A 24,510-nucleotide genomic window follows, 5' to 3' on the forward strand; every position below is an offset into this window, starting at 1 on the left:
ATAGTATTTGTGCAGGGAATTTAATTCTGACCCCACAGAATGGTAAGTGTAATCAAATTGCAACCCAAAAGCAGCAGCAGCAGCAGCAGCAGCAGAAAACTTGACGGCGATTTTATTAAATTTAAGTCCGTTGCACACACAATGCGACGTCATGTGGCGCCACAGAATTATTAAAAAGTAATTATGGCACAAATTACGAGATATCAATACAGCATTTAGCTCTGCATGCGGCCGGCCGGGCACAAAACCCGCCGTCGAGACCGGTTCGAGAAGTTGAGCAGAGGTGAGGCAAGGTTCGGGGTATGTTTAGGTTCAATTGGATTCGCTGCCGCACTTGAAATTTGTGCAAATCCTTTGGCTCACATCCTTCGGGAGCGGCTGCCGTTTCCGCTGCTGTCTGCGGCTCACAATGCGATTACAGGCATTCTTCGGCCAGACTCCGACTTCGAATCGACTCGTCTTCTATGCACATGTGCGCAACCATTTCTTTCCGCTTGCAATTTGACATAATATCAAGATTATTATTTAATTTCAACTACTGCTCCGATCCTTGAATGAGCCGAGCTACGGGACGCATTGATGCATTGTCGGGGTTGTTACATTCCATTTATCGGCCGGCTCCGGTCTGCTCGGGAAGATCAATTCTCTTGACTTGCTGAACATCAAAAAGGTCGACAGCTTGCATACAACTATTTATAAAAGGCCTCGAGATTACGTGTTACTTTGATGAATTGTTAATTTTGCGCTTCGATTGCGCAATGTTCGCAGATCTTGAAGGGCAACGAACCGAAATCAGTCAAACAAGTATTCAAGCGAAGTCTAAAGCCGAAGTCAATTGAAGAAAAAAACTACAAGGTATACCCTGTAATTTAGATTGCTTACAAACATATCTCTAAATAAGCTCTAGTCTTAGCCTAGAAATCTTCCTCTTATCAACAGCCTGGGCTTGATAGCCAGGTCCGTCGATCTGTCTCTATGCATGCTAGTCTCTGAGTTTCAGGCGAACTCATTGAAACCTGGCATAGATCTATTGATTTTTATAGGCAGTACATATTTCGGAATAGGTCGGAACACGCTACTCGCATTTATAACTGCCGTAAGTAAAATATTAAGACTGTGTTTTCTTCTTCTTAGGAACTATTGGCAAGAAATTAATTGAGTTGTATGAGTTTAAAGATTTATATATATATAAAACTGTTGACTGACTGATCTATAAAAATATCTACATGTATATAAACCTATACCTGAGGTATACCTAAGGGTATGTAATCCCCAAGTTCGATTTTCCTTCCTTTCTTTTATCACATTAATCTATTTCTTATCCCTAACTCTATATTGATAGGTGAGTATCATATATAAAATCTGAGCCAACTTTTATTTCTCATTTCTATCTATATAAATCTAAACCTTATCCCTTACTCTGTAGTAAATATTATATATCATAAATAAGCCATATAGTATTATAATGTTATTTAATCTGAGACAATTCTACTGTTACTATTCTACCCAGTTTATCACAATATACCATATACCACACCTTAACCGAACGAACGACCGTACGATCTATTTAGACTTGGACATCCTACAGACATATTTAGACTAGCCCTAACTTAGCTCCATTTGGATTAGTTTAAGCGCCGTTTTCTTGACTTTGATTTATTTGTTTTCTTAAGATTATTTTTAATTTACACATTCGTATTAACTAGATTCTATGACACTTGCAGCAGTTAATTAAAGATTAGTTTCTTAAAAGTAGGCAATATTTGTGGAAATATTTGCAACACAAACAGAAAGTTCCATTTCCTTATCCACTTAGGGGCTATGCTAAAGATATATACACAATCCGTCCATTATATCACCACGAGGGGGGAATTCCTATTTGCGAATTCGAGCGTCGAGCAGGTTACTTCTCTGCCGCTGGTTCAGTCTTCGCTCTTGGTAACCACGGAGACGGGCGTGGAGGCGTTGCTGCTGCCGCCCGTGGCGCTGCGTGGCGACTGCGCCGCCGTCGAGGTGAGCGTCAGGTCGCCAGAGATGAGCGTGGTGCCGCCATGCGCCAGCTGATGGGGCGCCAGCGAGTTGGGACTCTCGCGCGGGCTGCTGTTGCTGCACGGCGGACTCACCTGCGCCGACGACGGATGCAGCGACAGATTCTGCGGATAGCCGGCGGATGCGGCCGCCGCCGCTGCACAGCCGCTGGCCGCGGCCGCAGCCGCTGCGGCGCCGGCGCCAAAGATGCCATTCAAATTGCTGAGGCCCATGTACTGGGAGAGCAGCGTATGGAAGTTGGGCAGCTTGTAGTGGGGCGGCATCAGCTGTTGTGGCAGCAGGCCTGGATTGAAGTGTTGATGCAGCGCAAAGTGCGGCGGCCAAAACTCGGCGGGCAGCGCCGCCGGATGACCGGGCAGTGCGTGCGGCGGCAACGGTATGCCCAGCGGAAACTCGGGCAGACCTGCGGAGAGGAAGGAGAGAGAAGGAGAGCATGAGATTTGGGCGTCGATTGAGCGACACGCGGCACACACAATTCTAATTATGTTGCACACGTAATTTGGTAATTTGCTTACCTTGGTCGGGCAGCAGATAGCCGGCCTTGTCCTGATTCATAAACTTCTCACGTTTACGCCATTTGGCGCGTCGATTCTGGAACCACACCTGCAAGAGTAAATGGACAAAAGTTGCAGTTAGCAGTTCCACAATGCAAATCCTTTCCAACGTCTTTTGTAATTGGTCCTAAGCAAGGTGTGAAGCTCGGCGAAGAGCTCATCAAATGCCTAGCATAGCACCGCATACACTCTAAAAAATAACTACGCACCAAAGTGTACAATTTTGTTTTTAATTTAAATACTAAAATAAACATCGAGAATATAGTTTCTTTTTTTTTTTGGCTATTTCTTTCATGGAAAGTCTGGAAAGTCTTTTTAGAAAATCTTATTTTCAGCAAACAATTTTCATGCTTCCAAAATAATTAATCATCATCTGATATTTTCTATTTTTACTTTAAGATAAATCTGAAACTATTTTCTAAAAACTAAAAAAGTTAAAAATAAATCAATTAAAAGCCGATTTCGTGTTAGTTTTTTTTTCTGAGTGTCGCTCAAAATCAAACCCAATCCCAAGCTGAGCCAGAACTCGAGTCGCAGTCTGACTCGTAGTCGGAGTCGGAGTCTGCGTCTGCCAAATACAATGGCATCCAATCGGAAGTGTGCAACTGTGATTTGTCCTGGCGCCATGCGAGAGAGAGAAAGAGAGGGGGGAGAGGGGCAGACCGAGGCTGGCCCCATGCATTTTTGACACTCTACGCAGGGGTTGTAGATGGTATTCACTGTAAGGTGGATAGGTGGAAGGGAGGAAGGGGGGCTGTGGCACTTCCGGCCGTTGAGCTGGGCCGGAACAGTGGAAGAGCTGTCTCGTCTTGGTCTTGGCATGTATTAAGAAAATTAATTGTTTGTAAATTGAAATCACTTGACAACTGTGCACAGCTCGAAGAGTTGTGCAATTATAGACACCCTGTATTTAGCTGCTGTCACACACACACACACACACTCGCACACAGCATCCTTCGTTGCAACAACAATGCGTGCAGCGGAGCGAGTCGTAAATTAGCAACGATTTCCTTGCAATAATTGCTGCCAATTATTGTCCTGTGTCTGTGCATGCCACACCCCTTGCCCCCCTCCCTGACCCAGCTCCAGCCTCCTTCCATGTGTGTGCAACCCTTGTGATTTTGTGCGCATTTTAATTGTGAGTGCAGCGCAATTATAATGCGGCTTTGGCCAACAACCTAATGCCACTTTTCAGGCCCAACCAGCCGAGCAGCCGACCATCGGGCCGGGCCGGTCGTTAAAGTTGAATTTACGGATATCCTGACCACATTTATCGCACATGTGCGATCAGCACGAAGATAAGGCTCCAAAATTAAATATTTGACAACAACTAAATGAAATTGAGTCTAAAACTCCAAACAAGTAAACATTTCTGGAGCATAACTCGGACATTATCAGAGCTAGAGAGAAGAAATTTAGCATAAAGATAGTTGCACAATATTTCACTTTTTAGACAAGTTCTTGAGGTTGTCCCGTATTTTATTGAACTCTTAATTACAGAATTACAGTCTTGAGCCTAGGTATCTGCACGCATTTCTATGCGATCGGACAATATGCTCCGAAGTTAAGCAAGCATGTTTTAGCCAAATATAAAGTAGGGTTAAGGCAGGATGAAGCAAAGTATAAAGTCTGTCTTAAATCGTATCAAAGCATGTCTGGCCAAGGGAAATGTTATTATATATTAATCGTCATAACTCACAAAACGCAACAGATTTGAGCTTTTCAAAAAGCATTAGCAGGCTGATTTGTCATGCAAAATGCGCTTAACAAAATATGTTTTTCCCCCCCAAAAAAAAAATCGAAAAGTCGTCAAGCACAACATTTTTTTGTTGTTGGGGAAGGGGGCGTCCCGCAGAATGTGAACTGTTTCCACATGCCTCATGCAAATCCCAAAATAATTGACCGCTCATCAACCCCTTGCGACAGGGCAACAAAGTATCTGATAGATACTAGAAAAAAATAAACAGAACGAAAAAAAAGCGAACAGCTCTAAATCTGTTACTATTGAAGCACTGAAGTGGGACTGAGAGCATGACGTCTAACGTATGCGAATCAATGACCAATTACGCTTAATCTGCCAGCGGATACACAAACGTGAAACGTGGCTTAAAACGGGGAGGACAGTGTTCCGCAGGACGAGTGATAATCCCTCAGTGAGTGCCAGGTCAAGTTGTTTTACATTCCCTTCTATTTTTTTGTTGGGAGTATCTCTCGTATCTGTGACTGTCAACTCGAGTGCTTGAAAGCATTTCAACTCAAATCAAATTGCGCAAGGATCGAAACAAGGATCGTAGCCCAATTGCACGTGTGTGTGTGTGTGTGCACCACCCAAAGCCACTTTTGATTGTTTACCCAAAAGTAGAGTTAATAAAAATACCAACACCCAAAAACTGAGACTCTCGCCCTGCCAAACTTAATCATTTGGAAAATCACAATATCTAATGTCCTTTAGCCACCCCTAAAGCAGCAACCCCCAACTATGTGTGTGCGTGTGTGCATGCGTGTGTGTGTGTGTTTGCATACAAAGTGTGCACTAAGTGTTTAAAAGACCATTTACAAATTAAGTCCTTTGATTGTTAGCGATTTTGTTGGCCAATTACAATTTCTATAAACACCCTAAATAATATACTTAGCGAAAAAGAAACTGCAGTTTGTTGTCAAAGCAGCTCGAAATGACTTCAACTAAGCACAAAATTCTTAATTTAAGCACTTTCTTTTTGAGTTCAAGTACAAATTCTTTAGCTAACCCAGTCGTCAAGTATTTTGTGCTTATCTGAATCTTAGTTTTAAGCTTTCTACGCACAAAAACCTTTTCTTAAGAATTTTATGCTTATGTTTTCTAAAAGTTGAATTAGAAGACTTTATAAATTGTATTAAACAAATTGTACGCTTAATTTAAGATGCAAAAAGTCGTTTTAAAACGAATCTTTTTCTCTTGTTTTTACCCCTTCACAAATTATATTCAAATCAATATTCAACGCATTGAAATACTTTGTGCCTAAATAAAATCTTAATATTTTTTTAAATACTTTGTGCTTAAACCAATTCTTTTTCTCTTTTCTTTTTTTTTCTCTTCAACAGTTGTTTTTAAAGTCGGTATTCAACTTATTTTAAGCAGTTGCCAAAAAGACTTGCGCTTGAAATTGAGAAAAGCAAAACGCTTGAAATTGCCTGCGAATCGTTTTGACAGCTTCGCGCTTGGCTTTTCGCTCAGTGTAAGCCGCTTAGCTTTGTGCGCTGACCTGGCCGACATAAGCCGTAAATAATTACATAATCAGCAGCTAAAAATACTCAATTGAGGCAATATAAATCTAACTGGTTGATTTACCTGAACGCGTGCTTCGCTCAGGTCGAGTCGCATCGCCAGATCCTCCCTTGTGAACACGTCCGGATATTGTGTCTTCTCAAAGGCGCGCTCCAATTGATGCAATTGAAATGTTGTAAACGTGGTGCGAGATCTGCAAATCACATAAAAAAACAGACGCGGGAGAGGGTAAGTCGATGCTGTCGATAACAATAAAGTTGTTTAGTTGCTTTTTAATGGGCCCAACAATGGGCCGAATACGATTTTATCTGCTAAGCGGCTTGTTAAGAAGGACTCTTGTCAAGGACTCTAATAGATATATATATATTATATATACTCATTGCTTACCTGCGAACTTTGCGCGGTCGCTCCATGTCGCCCAGATCGTGTCCATTATTGAGGCTCGAGGAGAGCTCGTCCTCGTTGTCCACGTCCAGGCCGCTTTCCGTATTTGTGGGCGAGTCCTCGCGCTTGGCAATCAGCTGTTGTTGTTGTTGTTGCTGCTGCTGCTGCTGCTGTTGCTGCTGTTGTTGTTGTAGTTGTTGCTGGTGCTGATGCTGATGTTGCAGTTGCTGCTGCTGCTGCAACAAGCTGTTGTTGTTGCTGCCACTGTTGCCGGCGTGATGCAGGTGATGTATGTGATGCGCGTGTGTTATCAGCACCTCGTTGGGTGTTTCTGTGAAAATCGTTGAATTGAAATAAAATTAACTGCAAAGTGCACTTCATAATCAAGAGCGAAATCCAAAAGTTTGCCAAATTGATTTCGAGTGCTTCAAAGTTTGCCGATTCGTGTTTGACTTTGGCATAAAACAGTACAAAAAGCCAAAGCAAATGGAAAACGAAACAAAATAAAAACAACGCAAACATAATGTCGCAGTTTAAATACCCTTACATGGAAACGATTTACCATTAAAATATATTAAAATATATATATATATATGGAGTTATTCATATATACTTCAAATTTACAGACATTAGCTCGCCAAATTTTTGGAGAATGACGCATTCAAGTCAACAAATTCCTCTTCTTTTTATGAAACCTGTTTGATGTACATCAAATTTATAATGATAAATCTTTGATGTACATATACAACTTACATAAACATATTTAAGACTGAAATATTTTACAAAATCTATTTGATTTACATCAAATTTTCATCTGATGAATTTCATGAAGTGTCTCTGATGTACATTACTCATTGCTGTCTTCTTAATTTTTCCAGTTATAGTTCGATGTACATCAAATAACTTTAATGAAACTTATACACTTATATATCGACATTCATGAGGCATTATATTATATAAATATTTAGAATATAGAATTATATACATAATTCCAAGCGTTACATATAAGCTGAGAATATTTTATTACCCTATGCAAGTGTATATGGAAAAGTGAAATAAAAAACAAATCAAGTTGCGCTGCGGCAGCTGCGAAAAAGCGAAATTCATTGAATTGCAACTGAAGTAGTAATATCCTGATATATCCTGGCTGATTGAATGCGCCGTCAACTTTGCCAACTTTAACCCCCATTTAAATGCTTTAAGCGGCAAGCTTTCAAGTGCGCTCTCCAAGCGAGTGTGTGTGCGAGCGAGTGTGTGTGTGTGTATGTGTGTGTGTGTGTGTTGCACGCAATTCGATTTGGCAATCAATAACAAATAATTATGGGAAGCAGCGAATTTTTAACTGAAAGCCAGCAAAAGTTGCCTTTCTTCTGGCGGCAACAGTTGCCAAAAAGTTAAAAGCAACCCCTTGAGGCCTTGATCCTGGCAAGTCCTTTCACACGGCCCGAGAACGTTTACGTGTGTGTGTGTAACATTTTTCCAGCAGAACATGCAATCAAATTTTAATGAACCTCAAATTAATAATATGCACAATGACGAGCCAGAACGAGGCAGGACCAGGCAGGAACACACACGCACAGCGGGACATCGAGTAGTGCACAGGATTCGGCTATTATCCTGATCGTTTGGCATTGGCGTTGATGTACATTGGCAACATTTATGCGCCGCTTGTTGCGGCGAAAAAGGTAATTTGCCCCGAAAGCGGCATCAAATTACGGCGCACAGGACACTCGCGATTGAGCATGAAATTGCGCCAGCTTTGCGCTCAACATATATCCTGGCAAAATGTCCTGCGGTGCGCACGTTGTCACAAAATTGTAAGCTTGGGTGCTCCTCCTCATCCTGCTGCTGCCCATGAATGTCAATCTGAAATCTAATTACGGGTCTAATGATGGCAAGCGTCTCATTACGGCCGTCCTGCTGCCAGGATATCAATATCGTGATATGTTTTGATTTGCGCTCGACTGTTCCCATTTTTTAATACTTCTTGCCTCAGTGCTCGCCCCTCCCCCCCCCCCTTCTCTCTCACTCTTTCTCTGTTTCTCTCTCTTGGCGCGTCGCGGCCACGCCCACAACACGCTGCCCAACAACGGAACGCCCCATTGCATTGAGTGTGAAACATGGCCAGCTTTTTGTCAATGCCCGAAAAACTATGGTCATGTCCTCGTCCTCGTCCTCATTTGCATATGATGAAGACATCCACAGACAACGATAGGCGGTCCTTTTGATGTGGTTTTCCATGGAGCACGTTGAAGAGCTGCCCGTGGACATTCTTAAAGGGACTCCACAGGAGTGTGGATTCTCTGCGGGTTTTGTGGGTGTGCAAAAGGTTGTTCTAGTGAAAAGTTTAATTGCAATTTCTGTTCAAGGAACTTTGACAGCAGCTGACAAAAGGAGAGATTGAAAAGGGGTTTCGAAAGGAATAACAAAGGTTTATACAAATATACAATAGAATATTTTTATTACTATTTATTCCAATAATGTTTCCTATTTTATCATTATATTATTTCAGCATGAGCTAATAAATATCTGATTACTGCTTAAAGAAACTGTTCTTACATATGTTAATAAAAGCTGCCTTTACAATTTTCATTTGTCATGAAATACATAAACTTCGGGATTCAAACTCCCAAAAAGATGGAAGACGGAAGCAGGAAATTTAGTGCCAAGAAGAGATATCTACAGCCAAGCTTATAGTGAGAGATTCAAACCCGATACAGGTTTAAGGTAGAACCCGTAAAGACAGTTTTCTCTATATATACAAAATATATTTCAATTAAGACAATCAATTGTTGTTGTAACCGAACTTTCAAAGAAGCCTTCACCTCCATTAAAGAGTTTACTTCTACCAAGCCCTAGTATGAGGTTCGAGCTTTAGGAAAAAACTAAAGACGGGTATTTTGATTTGAAAATAATATTTTAGGCAAGTTTCTATTAAAAGAAATTTCCTTATAACATATTAAAATTGTATCAATTTATTATATTGATGCAATTTTGTTGATTTTGTTTATATTATAAGTTCGAACTCGTATAAATGCTTGTTCTTGTAAGTAAAGGATATATATCTTCAGCCATATTAATTTGTGGCCAATAACTAGTCAAAGCTACATCACTTTTTATAGACAATAATAGAACCTCAAGGCAATCTGGGACTCGAACCCGAAATTTCGTAAATTCTATGCCATTTATCGGCTTAAGAACCATTCGAATAAAACTTGACTTGGCTCCGATCACCGACGGCAAAAGTATTTGGCATAGCTAAGCTTTTTTATATGGCGGTTTTATGGCTAAAACTTACCGCTGCGCTTGGTTTGATGCTGATTGCCCAGGATCTGATCGATGCTGTAGACGGCGCGCGGTCTGGAGACGGGACTCTCGGGTACTGGACGCATGGCTGGCGGCATGATGGGATGTTGTTGTGTTGTCGTTGTGGTCATCATCGCGTGCAGCCAGAACAAACAGGTCGAAAACAGCAGCTGTTTAATTAAGCTCTGATCACATTGACTTTTGGCTAACAGCAGCTCGCGACGTGCATGACCCGGCGGGGCTTGTGCTATTGGATTTTTATATTCTTTGACTTTTTATTGGCCACAAACTAGAAAACGCGCACGCACAAAAATTGTTAACTGAAATTCGATTTTTGTTTATATTTGGCTTTTCGGCTAACGACAACAGTAAATTTGACACGTACGCTGGCGGCGATCAACAACCACCGACTGAGCTCGGCGACGGCTGAGCGAGGGCATTAAATACGTCGGAGAGGCGTTTTATTGTCGTACCAGCGGGTGGGGGGCGGCGGCAAAGTGAAATGGGCGAGGCAGCTGCTGCTGCTGACTGTTATCCTGCGTATATCCTGGCTGCAAGTCTGCCGTCTCGCTTGCGCAGGGTAGTTTGTGTACAGGTAGTCTAGGGGCGGCTCTCTCTCTCGCCGCGCTCTCATCCTCATCCGCTCTCCCTGTCATCCTCTCCCTGACACCCTCTCTCTCTCGCGCTCTCTTTTAATCAATTTCTTTGCCAGTTAGCTCTGCAACTATGTTTGCTGATTAATTTTATTTATTTCATAAATTTCGCTCATTAAAACTGAGCTCTATTTGTTAGTGGCTCGCCCTCTCGCTCTCACTCTTACTCTTGCTCTCCCTCGCTCTCTCTCCCTCTTACTCTCTCTCTCTCTCTCTCTAGCCTCACGGGCGCACGCATCAACAAATCACAAAACAGGTTAGTTCCTACCTGAAGCTAGGCGGCCATTTGTAGCGCATTTATGATTTCCGCTTTTTTATGCCCGTTTTACCTTTCAGTCCACAAGTCGTAAATTGTGCACCTTGTCCAGCCAATTTTATGATCCCCGCTCGGGTTAAGCGCTGAGCCTCGCGTTTTCATTGAACAATCCAAATGCTCAATGGAAGAATCCCCTTACTTAGGCATACGACATCAGGCAGCGGGCTAGAGGGGCAGCTCCTGGCAAGGGTTTCATTGAATAAACAAATCTGCAGGATTTCCAAAATTAGGTACAGCACCATCTAAGCGAAATATATAAGAGATTAATAAACTAATCCAAGGCGAATATTTAAAGAAATTTTATGTACAAAATACAATTTTAATTATGTGTACAAAAGTAATTTGTTCTTAAATTTATTTAAATATTTTCATATAACACCTTTCCCTTTTTTAAGTCTTTGAATAAGTGATAAAATTTTGATTTAAAAAAATATATACAAATTTTAAGGAAAACGGAGAAAATATTATTCGATTTTCGCAGTCAAATATAGTTTGGGAATACCCTTATAAAAGGGTTTCAATATCATTCAATTATTGAAATAAAATAATTATAATAATAAAATATTTGGTGTTCGAACCCTCAGATTCGAGCCCATTTTGGGTGCAGAATTCAAATTAATTTTAGAATCATTTCTTAAATTAATTTTGACTTAAAATATAACACGAATGATTGAAAATTAATAATAATAAGTCCTGATAAATGAATATTATAGTATCTAGGATTTGATTTGTTCTCCCTTGGACAATTTTTTTAATGTCTTTCTATATCAAATGAAAACTGCGAAATTTTCCTAGAATTTTGTTAGACCTCCTGTAGTGGCTGCTTTGCACTCCCCAAACGAATCTGCTTGTTGATCAGCTGCTCTAGTTTAGTTACTGCTTTACCGACCGCGCTGGAAGCCAATTCTTCGTTTATTGCACAGCTGAGGGCATGCGCAACCGAATAGGGCGAATAGAGAGGAAAAAGGTGATAAGATCAGGCCATAGTACCGTTTTAAAATATAATCGCGTGATGTAGAGCTTTTGAAAGCTTCCTTATTTTTTTTGTCGTTGGGAAGTAGTAAAGGTTAAAAGTACAGCTTAGCATGTCAGATATATTTGAAGCGCGTGCGAGTTAAGTTCATAACATTTTTTCTTTCTTTGCAAATAATTTTTGCAAAGACATCAACGACCAAGGCTGCAATTGTGGTACAGTTTGGAAGTGTTCTTTTGGTACGCTAATAGAAACCAAAAACCTTCATAACAACTCGACCCACTAACCTAATTGTGATTCGGGGTGACCCTTAAAGAAAAGGTATTTATATGTGCTAGTGTTGAGACTTGGAACTAATTAAGGCTTCCACAGTTTCCGTGCCTGCTCAGTTGACTAGATTTAGACGTACTAGTCGGCACTACCAGAGGGGGAGATCGGACCAGACAAGGGCAACACCAAGAGCACGTGTCGCACTTAGCAACCCAGCAGAACCAATTTTGTTGCTATTTTACTTATCAGCCGCTGTCTTGCGAAGAACAACATCTGGCATAGCCTCGGAAAACGGCGTCAAGCGGGTGAAACGCTTACTATTTATGCAGCACCATCGGGACCGCATGCACTAAGCATATAGTGTAACCTGCAGAGAGTAACAAAGGAGCCGAGTCTGTATTACTTTTGGTGTACCCCTTTCGCTTGCTTAGCAGCATTGCCATATAATTCCATTAATTGTTTAACGTTGCCAAGATGGACGGCTAATAGATCCTTAGTTTTAATTTTTATTTCCTTTAATTTTTTTTTCTTTTACTAATTTCTTTAAAACAAAATGTGCAATGAATATGCCTAAATAAGTTAAAGCGAGAGGAAATTCCTACACCACCGACCTTGACCGTTGCTCATATATATATATATATATATATATATATATATACATGTGTTTATATACTTATAAATTTCTTTTGTAATATTTAGCAATAGCGATCATAATCGTCGTATACATTGGGCCCAACGTCTGCTTCGAAGGATATCGCGTGAGTAAGAGTTTAAACCAATGCCTATAGATATATGTAGTTATATACACACATGAACATTTAAATGCAGTTAATTTAGCAAGACGGTAAATTAATTACTATCCGTCAAGTCTCAAGATAATGTTGGTGAATTTCTCCTTCCCCTTAATTTCTTTATGGGATTTAAACTCGTTATTGCACATTCATCATATTAACTTTGGATTCAAATTTTGTTTGGAAACTGTATATTTTTTCTTGTAAATAGAGTTATACTCACCTTGCTATTAATTGGCAACAAAATTGAACAATGCGTGAATAAACGAATTATATTAGCTTATATGATATGATATCCTAATTCCATAATTAATTGTTTTATCTGTCAAGTACCCATGTTAGCCGCTTGCAATTTATAGTGATGGTTTAAGAACCTGAAATAGGGACAAGCATCCACATTCCATTTTTTTTTTGCTTGTCAAGGTAGGGAGGGTAAAGAGAAAGAGAGACGATCAACACCTTAGTTCTCTCACTTACGCGAAATTGAATAGTTTGAATTTGGGTGTTCGGTCGGAACACATTAATGGTACCCATACTAGAATCCGGTTTTTTTTTTGTTTCAATGGATTTACTTAAATCAATAAGTTTTTTTTTATTTTTTTTGATCGCACTTAAACTATGTGTTTATGGTAAGTGCAAAAGGGAAAGGAAAAAAACCCCGACCAGTCCGACGAGCTATTGTCCGAGTATTAGCAAGAAGTGCGAACCTCCAATCCCTATGCACCCGGTTAGGCAACAGCCACGGCCGTTTGTTTTTATTTTTGGTAGATGGCCAAACGAAAGGCAAAAACTGAACCCGAACCCCCCCACCATTACATATATGGCGCCCAACACGTGGGACCCTAGCAAGAACGTAAAACTTTTACTTCTTGCGTAAGCACGACTAACACCTAGTGCACAACAATCCCCAATCGAAACTCGAAGTTATACCATATCAATTACTACCTATTATTTTTTAATTACCCTGTTAGGCCCCTTTCTCGGGAAAATACGTTGTGTTCAGACAGTAGTTAGTTGTAGGAATTTGCGATTGTAATTCAGGCATTGCTGGATTAGTCGACCACAATTAATTACTAGTACTTTAAGCAGCGGGTAAGATCGGAAAAGAGGGAATAATAATCAAATTTGGGTTAATTGTTTCAAGGACTATTTGGAATTACAACAAACTGGAAATAGTTCGGATGTTGTCTAGTAGTCCATGAGCAGTAAAAATCCAAATCAGAAATAGACTCCAGTAAAATAAATAGCACAAATTCAACTACTCAGGTTTGCTTAAGAATTGTAAGCAATAACGTGTGGGAAAAAGACAGATAGAATAAATAACCAAGACTTAATAATACAAGTCCTATTTAGTTTTCCTTTTGTTGTTTGGAAACAAGCAAAAGTTTGCATTCATTATGGCAGTGAGACGAAGCACAGAGAGCATAGTTGCAGCGATTAACGCGCAAGATCCATTTTGTGGCATTTGCCATGAGCAATTGCAAGCAGAACAGCTATCTGCGACTACTCCTTGTCAACACCGTTTTCACGACGTTTGCATAAGCAATACACTAAAGACAACCCCAAAATGTCCAGTATGTGAGGCAGATTGCAACCCAGGGCAACTAATATTTATGAACAATACACTGGCAGCGGAGTTACACTCAGCTGGTAATGCTGAAACAGACGAAACTCTATCGCGAAATACTCTACCTTGCCAAGATGGTTCGACTACTACAGGTATCAGGAGAGGTCAGCGATTCGGAAAAGGGCGAGGAGCCACGCCCAAGCGAAGTATGCAAACTAGGTCTATGAATCGAAATCATAGAGAATATTTAGGTAGTTGCATGTCTTTAGGCAGCAACGGAAATAAGTCAGTGGACAATGGTCCAAATGTAGAGACAATTACCTATATCAACGAAGCTCTACAATCTCAGCAAAGGACTTTAATAGCAGAACTCAAAAACGTTATTAAAGCTTCTGTTGAACAATCACTGCAAGAGAAGTTAGCAACATTAAATGTACGAAGTGAGCAAGCTGAATCAACACGCTCTAGATTAGTTCAGTCTCCAAGGGGATTAGGTGCTGATACTCTCCCTAATAGTGCCCAGAACTCTGACATACCCCTTGACTGCGGACCATACAGCCCCAGAGGTAGCAATCGATCAAACTCAAGTTTGAGTTCAGAAAAAGCAGCTAGCATTATGCAAACCTGGCGACTTAAATTTGACGGTTCGAAAGACTCTATGCAGATAGATGAATTCTTGTATCGAATTCGTTCATTAACGGCTCAAAATTTGAACGGCGACTATAGGCTGCTTTGTGACAATCTTCATTTACTTTTCTTCGGGAAAGCCAATGATTGGTTTTGGAGCTTCCACAAGAAAAACCCACAGTATACCTGGTTGGCTTTCTGTACGGATTTCCGACTTAGATTCGAGGACGTTAAAGACGACTTTGACTTGTGGGAACTAATTAGGAAAAGACGCCAGAAAGATCAGGAGACATTTGATGATTTTCAATCAGCGATTGAAGGCCTGGTTAGCCAATTATCTAACGAAATAAGCGAAGACAAGCTTGTTGACCTATTAAAACGCAATGCGAGAACAGCGCTCAGGTACGAACTATTGCATTTGAAGATTAGAACTCGAGCAGAATTAAGAGAGGAAGTTAAGAAACATGAAAGTTTCTGTAGAGAAACTGGCTCGTTTCCCAATCGAACCAAATACGGTAGAGGTAATGTCTCTGAGTTACTGGAAAATAATGATATAGAAGATAATATTTCAGAAATACAGAACAAGAAAATAGTGTGCTGGAATTGCGATAAAGTGGGACACCGATTCGATGACTGCATGGGAGAAAGGCGTATATTCTGCTACGGTTGCGGTGCTAAAAATACTTTTAAACCCAATTGTAGCAAATGCAATCTTTTGGGAAACCGGAAGCGGGATGCGCAGACCAACACCAGTTTGACGCATCCCACAAAAGAATAAAGTCCTTGCCAGAAATACAGTCATATGGTAGTTTGGAGCAATCAACTCCAAATACTATATTTACAACTTATATGGCAAATACATGTTCAGTCGCCGAGACTGCAACTCAAACTGATATTGAAAATAAGTACGTACCGGACCATATTAGAGTAAAACACTATCTTGACACACGAAGACGAATTTTTAGCAGCATAGAACCCATCGAATTTCTCAGTCGGCCAAAACGCTCTACTGTTCGACTTAGGAAATTCTGGAAAAATATTAAAAGTCTTCGTAAGAAGCTCGTTCAATCAGTGTTTATGAGCTCAGATAACCGCTTGTACACTGAGTTAAGCCTAGAGGGAGAAAAATATGTAGCATTATTAGATTCCGGAGCGACGATTAGTTGCCTCGGTAATGTTGCAGCTAAGTCACTGTTGTCACATCCCAAAGCGCGCAAATGCTCTGGATCAATCCGAACAGCTAACAACGCTATTTGCCCAGTGGTAGGCAAACTGACACTTAAAGTTGAATTTCGAAAACAAGTGCATAATGTTGATTTTTATGTTATACCCGATTTGAAACAAGATGTTTACTTAGGCATAAATTTTTGGCAGGACTTTGGACTGTTAACGAATTTAATTCGTCCTGATGAGTCCGTAAATGAATTAGACAACAGTAACGAACAGGATATCCAGGAAACAGCGAAAATGCATCAGCTAACCGCTGAAGAAAAGTCACGATTAAATTCGATCATTTCTAATTTCTATTCTTATGAAAAGGAAGGATTAGGACGCACTGAGTTAATCGAACATCGCATTGAAATAGATAATGTGACCCCCGTCAAACAAAGACATTGGCCTATTTCGCCAGCCGTTGAAAAGCTAATGTTTGACGAGATCGAGAAAATGCTAGCTTTAGATATAATAGAGGTATCGCATAGCCCCTGGAGCAGCAACTGCGTCCTTGTGCAAAGAAAGGATAAAAACAGGCTGTGTCTAGATTCTCGAGTCATAAATAAGTACACTCGTAAAGATGCGTACCCTCTACCCCATATCGACGGAATTCTTAGTCGTCTGCCGCCGGCTAAATATATAACGGGCCTCGATATGAAGCACGCATTCTGGCAGATACCCCTAGAAGAAAAATCACGTCAGTATACCGCTTTTACAGTCCCTAATCGTCCATTATTTCAATACAAAGTAATGCCGTTTGGATTGTGTAACGCTCCTCAAACGCTTTGTAGACTAATGGAACGCGTGATACCAGCCCATTTGCGGACCCGCGTATTTGTCTACTTAGATGATTTACTTCTGCTATCAGAGGACTTCGATTCGCATATGTTGCTTTTGCAGGAAGTAGCGCTGCACTTGCGTAAAGCGAACTTGACAATCAACATCGCAAAATCAAAATTTTGTATGCGGGAAATTAAATATTTGGGCTTTATAATTGGGTATGGTCAACTAAAGACGGACCCTAGCAAAATACAAGCTATTAACGAATTCCCTGTACCAAAAAGTGTAAAACAACTGAGACGTTTTCTTGGACTCGCTGGATGGTACAGACGTTTCGTTAATCATTATGCAACAGTTAGCTTTCCGCTTACAGAGTTGCTAAAGAAATCGAAAGTATTGAAATGGAACACTGATGCTGATTCCGCTTTCAACACCTTAAAAACACTTTTAACTTCTGCACCTGTATTGGCTACACCCGACTTCTCAAAACCTTTTAGATTAGTTTGCGATGCTAGCACAACTGGTTTAGGATGCGTTCTAGCTCAACTAAATGAACAGGAAGAGGAGGCTCCAATAGCATACATGTCAGAGAAACTGTCAAAGGCCCAACGGAATTATAGTGTGACCGATCTGGAATGCTTAGCCGTAATAAGAGGTATTTTTAAATTTAGAGCGTATATAGAAGGACAGGACTTCGAAGTAATAACTGATCATGCTTCCTTACAATGGCTCATGAGACAGAAGGATCTCAGAGGACGTCAAGGTAGATGGGTGATCAAATTACAGGGCTTCAAGTTTAAAGTCTCGCATCGTAGCGGTACACAAAATGTTGTCGCTGATGCGCTATCGCGTCAAAATGAGACAGAGCTTGCGGAATTCGAGGAGCAAGGTCCCATAGTTGACCTGTCTTCACCCGAATTCAAATCGCCAAACTATCTGGATCTGATAGACAGTATTTCTTCTAACCAATCCAGATTACCGGATTTACAGATAATCGACGGTTTTATATATAAACGTACTGAGCCAGCGACGGGATATAGCATTCAGGAGAAACAATCCTGGAAACTCTGGATACCTTCGTCTCTCACCCTACAAGTGATAGAGAGAGCCCACAATCCCCCTAACGCTGCACACAGTGGCATCGGAAAAACAATAGAGAAACTCAAGAGATACTTGTTTTGGCCAAAAATGTCGGCCCAAATTCATGAATATATAGTCAATTGTAAAGTTTGTCGGCAAACGAAAAGCCCCAATGTAGTGTTGAGACCTCCAATGGGCAAGCCTATGACGTCAGAACGGCCATTTCAGAAGCTCTACATGGATCTTCTAGGGCCATATCCTCGGTCCAAGAACGGCAATATAGGTCTCCTGATGGTTGTAGACCACAATACTAAATTTCATTTTATGTGGCCTCTTCGCGCGTTTACTACCAACAAAATTATCGACTATCTAGAAAACACACTGTTTTGCACTTTCGGCGTGCCAGAAACTATTCTGACCGACAATGGCTCTCAGTTCATTTCTAGTGTCTTTAAAGCTTTTCTTACCCGGTATGGAATCATCCACATTCGAACGGCAATATACTCGCCACAAAGTAATGCGAGTGAGCGAGTAAATAGATCAGTATTAGCGGCTATTAGAGCCTATATCGGAAAAGATCATTCAAATTGGGATAAAAAGCTGTACGCCATTTGTGCTGCCTTGAGAGCCAGCGTTCACCAAAGTACAGGGTACTCTCCATATTTTTTAGCGTTTGGACAGAATATGATGTTAAACGGTAAAGACTATGACTTGCTAAAGCGACTTAACCTCTTGTCCGAAGACACTGCTATTGAGAGGCCCACAGCCTTACAAGTAATCCGTCAGATAGCTAAAGACAATGTAGCTCAGTCACATAATAGAAATGCTAAGATATATAATTTGCGCAGCCGAAACATAAGTCTTACTGCCGGTACGAAAGTCTTCGCCCGCAATTTTTGTCAGAGTAACGCGCAAAAGAAGTTTAGTTCTAAGCTTGCACCAGTTTTCATTCCGGCGATTGTTGTACAAAAAGTCAGCCCAGCCTACTATCAACTAGCTAATGAAACAGGTAAATGCATCGGTACTTTTCATCTCAAAGATATACAAACTAGTAACAAGTTCTAACTCAACAGTTATTATAGTTATTTCAGTTTATGTCCCGCTAGCAAGTAGCGCTGCATAAACTGTGGTGTAGTGGCTGCTTTGCACTCCCCAAACGAATCTGCTTGTTGATCAGCTGCTCTAGTTTAGTTACTGCTTTACCGACCGCGCTGGAAGCCAATTCTTCGTTTATTGCACAGCTGAGGGCATGCGCAACCGAATAGGGCGAATAGAGAGGAAAAAGGTGATAAGATCAGGCCATAGTACCGTTTTAAAATATAATCGCGTGATGTAGAGCTTTTGAAAGCTTCCTTATTTTTTTTGTCGTTGGGAAGTAGTAAAGGTTAAAAGTACAGCTTAGCATGTCAGATATATTTGAAGCGCGTGCGAGTTAAGTTCATAACATTTTTTCTTTCTTTGCAAATAATTTTTGCAAAGACATCAACGACCAAGGCTGCAATTGTGGTACAGTTTGGAAGTGTTCTTTTGGTACGCTAATAGAAACCAAAAACCTTCATAACAACTCGACCCACTAACCTAATTGTGATTCGGGGTGACCCTTAAAGAAAAGGTATTTATATGTGCTAGTGTTGAGACTTGGAACTAATTAAGGCTTCCACAGTTTCCGTGCCTGCTCAGTTGACTAGATTTAGACGTACTAGTCGGCACTACCAGAGGGGGAGATCGGACCAGACAAGGGCAACACCAAGAGCACGTGTCGCACTTAGCAACCCAGCAGAACCAATTTTGTTGCTATTTTACTTATCAGCCGCTGTCTTGCGAAGAACAACATCTGGCATAGCCTCGGAAAACGGCGTCAAGCGGGTGAAACGCTTACTATTTATGCAGCACCATCGGGACCGCATGCACTAAGCATATAGTGTAACCTGCAGAGAGTAACAAAGGAGCCGAGTCTGTATTACTTTTGGTGTACCCCTTTCGCTTGCTTAGCAGCATTGCCATATAATTCCATTAATTGTTTAACGTTGCCAAGATGGACGGCTAATAGATCCTTAGTTTTAATTTTTATTTCCTTTAATTTTTTTTTCTTTTACTAATTTCTTTAAAACAAAATGTGCAATGAATATGCCTAAATAAGTTAAAGCGAGAGGAAATTCCTACACCACCGACCTTGACCGTTGCTCATATATATATATATATATATATATATATATATACATGTGTTTATATACTTATAAATTTCTTTTGTAATATTTAGCAATAGCGATCATAATCGTCGTATACATTGGGCCCAACGTCTGCTTCGAAGGATATCGCGTGAGTAAGAGTTTAAACCAATGCCTATAGATATATGTAGTTATATACACACATGAACATTTAAATGCAGTTAATTTAGCAAGACGGTAAATTAATTACTATCCGTCAAGTCTCAAGATAATGTTGGTGAATTTCTCCTTCCCCTTAATTTCTTTATGGGATTTAAACTCGTTATTGCACATTCATCATATTAACTTTGGATTCAAATTTTGTTTGGAAACTGTATATTTTTTCTTGTAAATAGAGTTATACTCACCTTGCTATTAATTGGCAACAAAATTGAACAATGCGTGAATAAACGAATTATATTAGCTTATATGATATGATATCCTAATTCCATAATTAATTGTTTTATCTGTCAAGTACCCATGTTAGCCGCTTGCAATTTATAGTGATGGTTTAAGAACCTGAAATAGGGACAAGCATCCACATTCCATTTTTTTTTTGCTTGTCAAGGTAGGGAGGGTAAAGAGAAAGAGAGACGATCAACACCTTAGTTCTCTCACTTACGCGAAATTGAATAGTTTGAATTTGGGTGTTCGGTCGGAACACATTAATGGTACCCATACTAGAATCCGGTTTTTTTTTTGTTTCAATGGATTTACTTAAATCAATAAGTTTTTTTTTATTTTTTTTGATCGCACTTAAACTATGTGTTTATGGTAAGTGCAAAAGGGAAAGGAAAAAAACCCCGACCAGTCCGACGAGCTATTGTCCGAGTATTAGCAAGAAGTGCGAACCTCCAATCCCTATGCACCCGGTTAGGCAACAGCCACGGCCGTTTGTTTTTATTTTTGGTAGATGGCCAAACGAAAGGCAAAAACTGAACCCGAACCCCCCCACCATTACACTCCTTGGTATAATCTAATCCCTTTCTCAGCTAGACTAATATTCTAATAAAAAACTTGAAAACAGCACAAACTCAACGCGTTTTCTAAGCACTCGTCAGCCTCGTACTCGCCTCGTAGCCTGGCTGGATTTGATTGAGCCTGGCTTAGTCCTAGTGTCCAAGGCTCTCGGCGCTGTCGGCCTTATGCAATGACAACGCAGGTTGCATAACAACAAAAGGAGCAGCCAAAGTGGCATATTTGCACTCAGAGCAGGCATTCAAGTAAGCGGACAATGCGGCATTTGTGTACGTGGAACGCCGCTTACAATGCAGATCTACTGCGCCGGCTGCTTAATTTGTCGAAAACTTACACAATTGCTTTGTGCGGCTGTGGCCAAAACAAAGCCCGAAGCCAAAGGACGACAAGGAGGAGGACAATGCGGCACCTCGCTGGCCGCGTAGTTTCCCGGGAACTGTGAACAAGTACTCGAATCGTAGTTGACCAAACTCATTAAGGTGCCAGATGTGTGACGCCACACTTCACACAGACAAACGCGACTGGACACTGGCCGCAGCTTAGGCCCTGGCCAGCCTGATTAGCATAAACCAAAGGCGCTTAATCATATTTTCATAGGACGCGAACACGGCACAGATTTCATTCAGAAATCCGATTGCACATTCGTTTAATATAGAGCTGAACGCCGGTTCAGCTCAGGCGCGGTGAGCCTGTGCGAACCCTGCGAGCCCCTACCTGGCCCAAGCGTTGCTAATCTTTGATCTGGTCGCGATTTGTGCAGCATCATCAGCGCACTTAGCGCACTCTCTGCCCAGTGCCCATTGTTCATTTATCCCTTATCCGGCATCGAATCAGTGGCTCATTAGCCCAATCCAAACATCGGCTGATCAATTTTGTCTGCTAATTGCAGACCTGCCTTGCCACAGTTGATATATCGAGATGCCGTCTCCAAGATGGGACTCCAAAATCCTTAAGAATCAAACAGGCTCGAAGGACTGCGATGCACCTGCAAATATTGATTGAAACTTAAAAAGTCCGTGCGTCGAACCAGCAAGCGAGAAGACGCTGGCTCACATTCCGCTATTATCTGTTATTACACTTAATTAACTAAAAGTACATTTGTTTATTTAATCTATTACTATTCAAAGCTTGTTGGAAAAACATGTACAACAAGAATGCCTATGCGTCGAACTAGCGAGGGAGTGGTCGCTAGTTCGAATCGTGAAATGTTAAATTTGAAGTATGTATTCTATTAGTTTATTTAATTTATTATGATTTTGATAAAAATGTCTGAGCGTTGAGCCAGCAAGCAAGAGGTCGCCGGTTCAAAGTCCGCAATTTTTTATTATAAATATATTTTTTATTTAATTAATAATTAATAGATTAAAATTTCTTCAATAAAAACAGGAGAGGTTTTTCAAATAAAGTCTTACCAAAAATCGATTGCAATCTTAGAGTTTTGTTTCTTTGCCAATCGAACGCTGCCTCAAACTGATCTGCATCTAGTTGCAGTTATTTGCGTGTGGCTTCAAGTCTATTGTCTGGGCCACTTCAGAGGGTGCCACTCCATGGCAACCAGAAAGCCATTTAACGCAAGTGTGAAATGACAAATTGAATCAAAGTCAAACTCAAACTCATTGAGGCCTGCACTTCAATGTAATTTCTAAATTAGCACATCAATGTGAATGAACCCCCCCACACCGACACCCCGCCCGCTCCACTCTAATAGCTGCCAACCCACCAACCTTTCAGAGAGCCCAACTTTCGCTCAAGGGACATGCGCAGCGCAGCTCAATTCTGATTGGCCAATGCGGGCAGCACACATTTGCCCGCAACGAGGTCATTATCGTGTTGTGCAACCCCTGCCCCAAGCCACAGACCCCATCGCACAACCCCCCCTCCCCACGCTTGAGCTGCGTGTAAACACATTGTGGCAATTCTCTCTGGTACGTTGGCTGTGTTCACCTTTTAATAAGGTTAACTGCGACGACGACGACCCAACAACACCCACGACGACAATAGCTCAGATTGTGGGTGTGTGTGTGCGTGTGTGTGTGTGTGCAAGGGAGCTGCTGCTGCTGGCAACATTTTTCTTAACCATTAAATCTAATATATCAAAGTAATAAAACGAATTTCGCAGCAAGTGTGCCTGTGTGTGTGTGTGTGTGTGTGTCTGTGTGTGGGGGAGTGTGCTGCTGTGTGTAAGTGTGTGTGTGTCTTCACCACCTCGTCCCAGCCCCCTTCCCCCTAAATATAATCCAACTAGAAACTTTTCGTCTACTTAGCGTCTGCCTTGCATTGTCTGCCGGATGTTGAGCAAAGGTTGAGTTCTTGCCTTTTGGCCGGGGGTTCGAGTTAAGGGTTCGTTATGGGGCGCTTGGGGTTTTCAATTTTGATTTTTTTGCCCTTTGACTTTGAGCTAATTGTGTGTGTGTGTGTCTCTGGAAGAGGGGAGAGGGGTGTTAAATAGCTGCCGCTGACATTATGAGGCTGAGTTTGAGGCCTTGAAACGGATTGACTTCTTAATTATAAGCGTAAATAGAGGCAAGTAAGTGAGACATAGACCCAAATAATACAAATAGATATTATATAATGCGACTTAGATTCTAATGAGCGTATATTAGTAGAGATATTCGTGTGGCATGTATATATATATACCCTACCTGTCAGAGTTTACCGAATGTTGCTGATCGATTCTTGGCAAAATAAAAAAATATATATGAGAGAAGCTATCAAATGTATGGTCTATGTCTATGTTAGTTACGATCCACCGAACTATAAATACCCTAACATGCATATGGCATACAAAGAAGCTTTAATAAAATATTTGCCATAGGGCTTCCATATTGTTGAGATTTTGAGCAGAAGCAAAGTGAAATCAAGGGATATTGAAAATACAAACAAGCACGACTGCTAGATACTCTTTATCCAGCGTCACGATGCCTTTACAAATATTCTTACCCTACATACTCCAAAATTTCATACCCAGAACTCTTCTCTCCTTTGCTCACACTTTCCTTAGCAAATGCTTTCTTGAGTAACTTCGGAGTTTAAAGTCTGATCTTTATGAAATTTTCACGACTTAAATATATCATACAAAAGTTTTTATATACCAAAGTGCAAGGCTGTATCTTTATAAATAACGCTTTTCCAATTTTGGATGAATAATGGAAAAATTAAATATTTTTAATTTAAACAACGTTGCATCTAGTGGAAAAAATGAGAATTGTATCAAATGTTTGCTGATATTCACGCGGAGAGAAAACTAATTATTCTACAAGCACCCTGTATCCAGCTAGGGAAATGTTTTAGAGGCTAGCAAATGCAGATAACAAATAGTTGGGGCTGGCATAAAATGTAATATATATATATATACGATAGATATAAATGAGCATTGAGCTATTGGGAGCTGGCCAGCCCAACCGCAGCACACAGAGGCAGAGGCAGAGCGGGAGGCAAGGGCAGAGAAATTATGCAATATCCTTTGCTGCTTGTGGTCATAATCAAACAGACGGGGTA

At 40.8% G+C, this 24,510-nt stretch overlaps 1 protein-coding gene and 2 long non-coding RNA genes across 3 annotated transcripts; 2 read left to right on the forward strand and 1 right to left on the reverse strand.

The window, feature by feature from the left end:
- Positions 1 to 1,473: 1,473 nt before the first annotated feature.
- LOC116650938 (homeobox protein orthopedia-like) lies at positions 1,474 to 9,982 on the reverse strand. Its single transcript, XM_032436197.2, has 5 exons — positions 9,551 to 9,982; positions 6,256 to 6,583; positions 5,932 to 6,061; positions 2,565 to 2,652; positions 1,474 to 2,452 (listed from the first exon to the last, which is right to left on the reverse strand). The coding sequence occupies exons 1-5, from the start codon at positions 9,690 to 9,692 to the stop codon at positions 1,923 to 1,925; spliced, it is 1,218 nt and encodes a 405-aa protein (XP_032292088.1). The 5' UTR covers positions 9,693 to 9,982; the 3' UTR covers positions 1,474 to 1,922.
- Positions 9,983 to 11,345: 1,363 nt separating this feature from the next.
- LOC116650901 (uncharacterized) lies at positions 11,346 to 12,844 on the forward strand. The gene is made up of 2 exons (XR_004303897.2): positions 11,346 to 11,821; positions 11,873 to 12,844. It is a non-coding gene; the product is annotated as an uncharacterized lncRNA (long non-coding RNA).
- An 899-nt stretch (positions 12,845 to 13,743) lies between these two features.
- LOC116650894 (uncharacterized) lies at positions 13,744 to 20,462 on the forward strand. Its single transcript, XR_004303891.2, has 2 exons — positions 13,744 to 19,439; positions 19,491 to 20,462. It is a non-coding gene; the product is annotated as an uncharacterized lncRNA (long non-coding RNA).
- Positions 20,463 to 24,510: the final 4,048 nt, after the last annotated feature.

The sequence above is a fragment of the Drosophila virilis genome, unplaced genomic scaffold, assembly GCF_030788295.1.
Source record: "Drosophila virilis strain 15010-1051.87 unplaced genomic scaffold, Dvir_AGI_RSII-ME tig00000020, whole genome shotgun sequence".
Lineage (NCBI taxonomy): Eukaryota > Metazoa > Arthropoda > Insecta > Diptera > Drosophilidae > Drosophila > Drosophila virilis.

Excerpts from the sequence above, each read along its gene's own strand:
- LOC116650938 (XM_032436197.2), bottom strand. The coding sequence starts at position 9,692 with ATGATGACCACAACGACAACACAACAACATCCCATCATGCCGCCAGCC. Across the intron at positions 6,584-9,550 it reads GCATCAAACCAAGCGCAGCG|AAACACCCAACGAGGTGCTG; the intron begins GTAAGTTTTAGC and ends CGATTTTCACAG. Across the intron at positions 2,453-2,564 it reads CTATCTGCTGCCCGACCAAG|GTCTGCCCGAGTTTCCGCTG; the intron begins GTAAGCAAATTA and ends TCCTCTCCGCAG.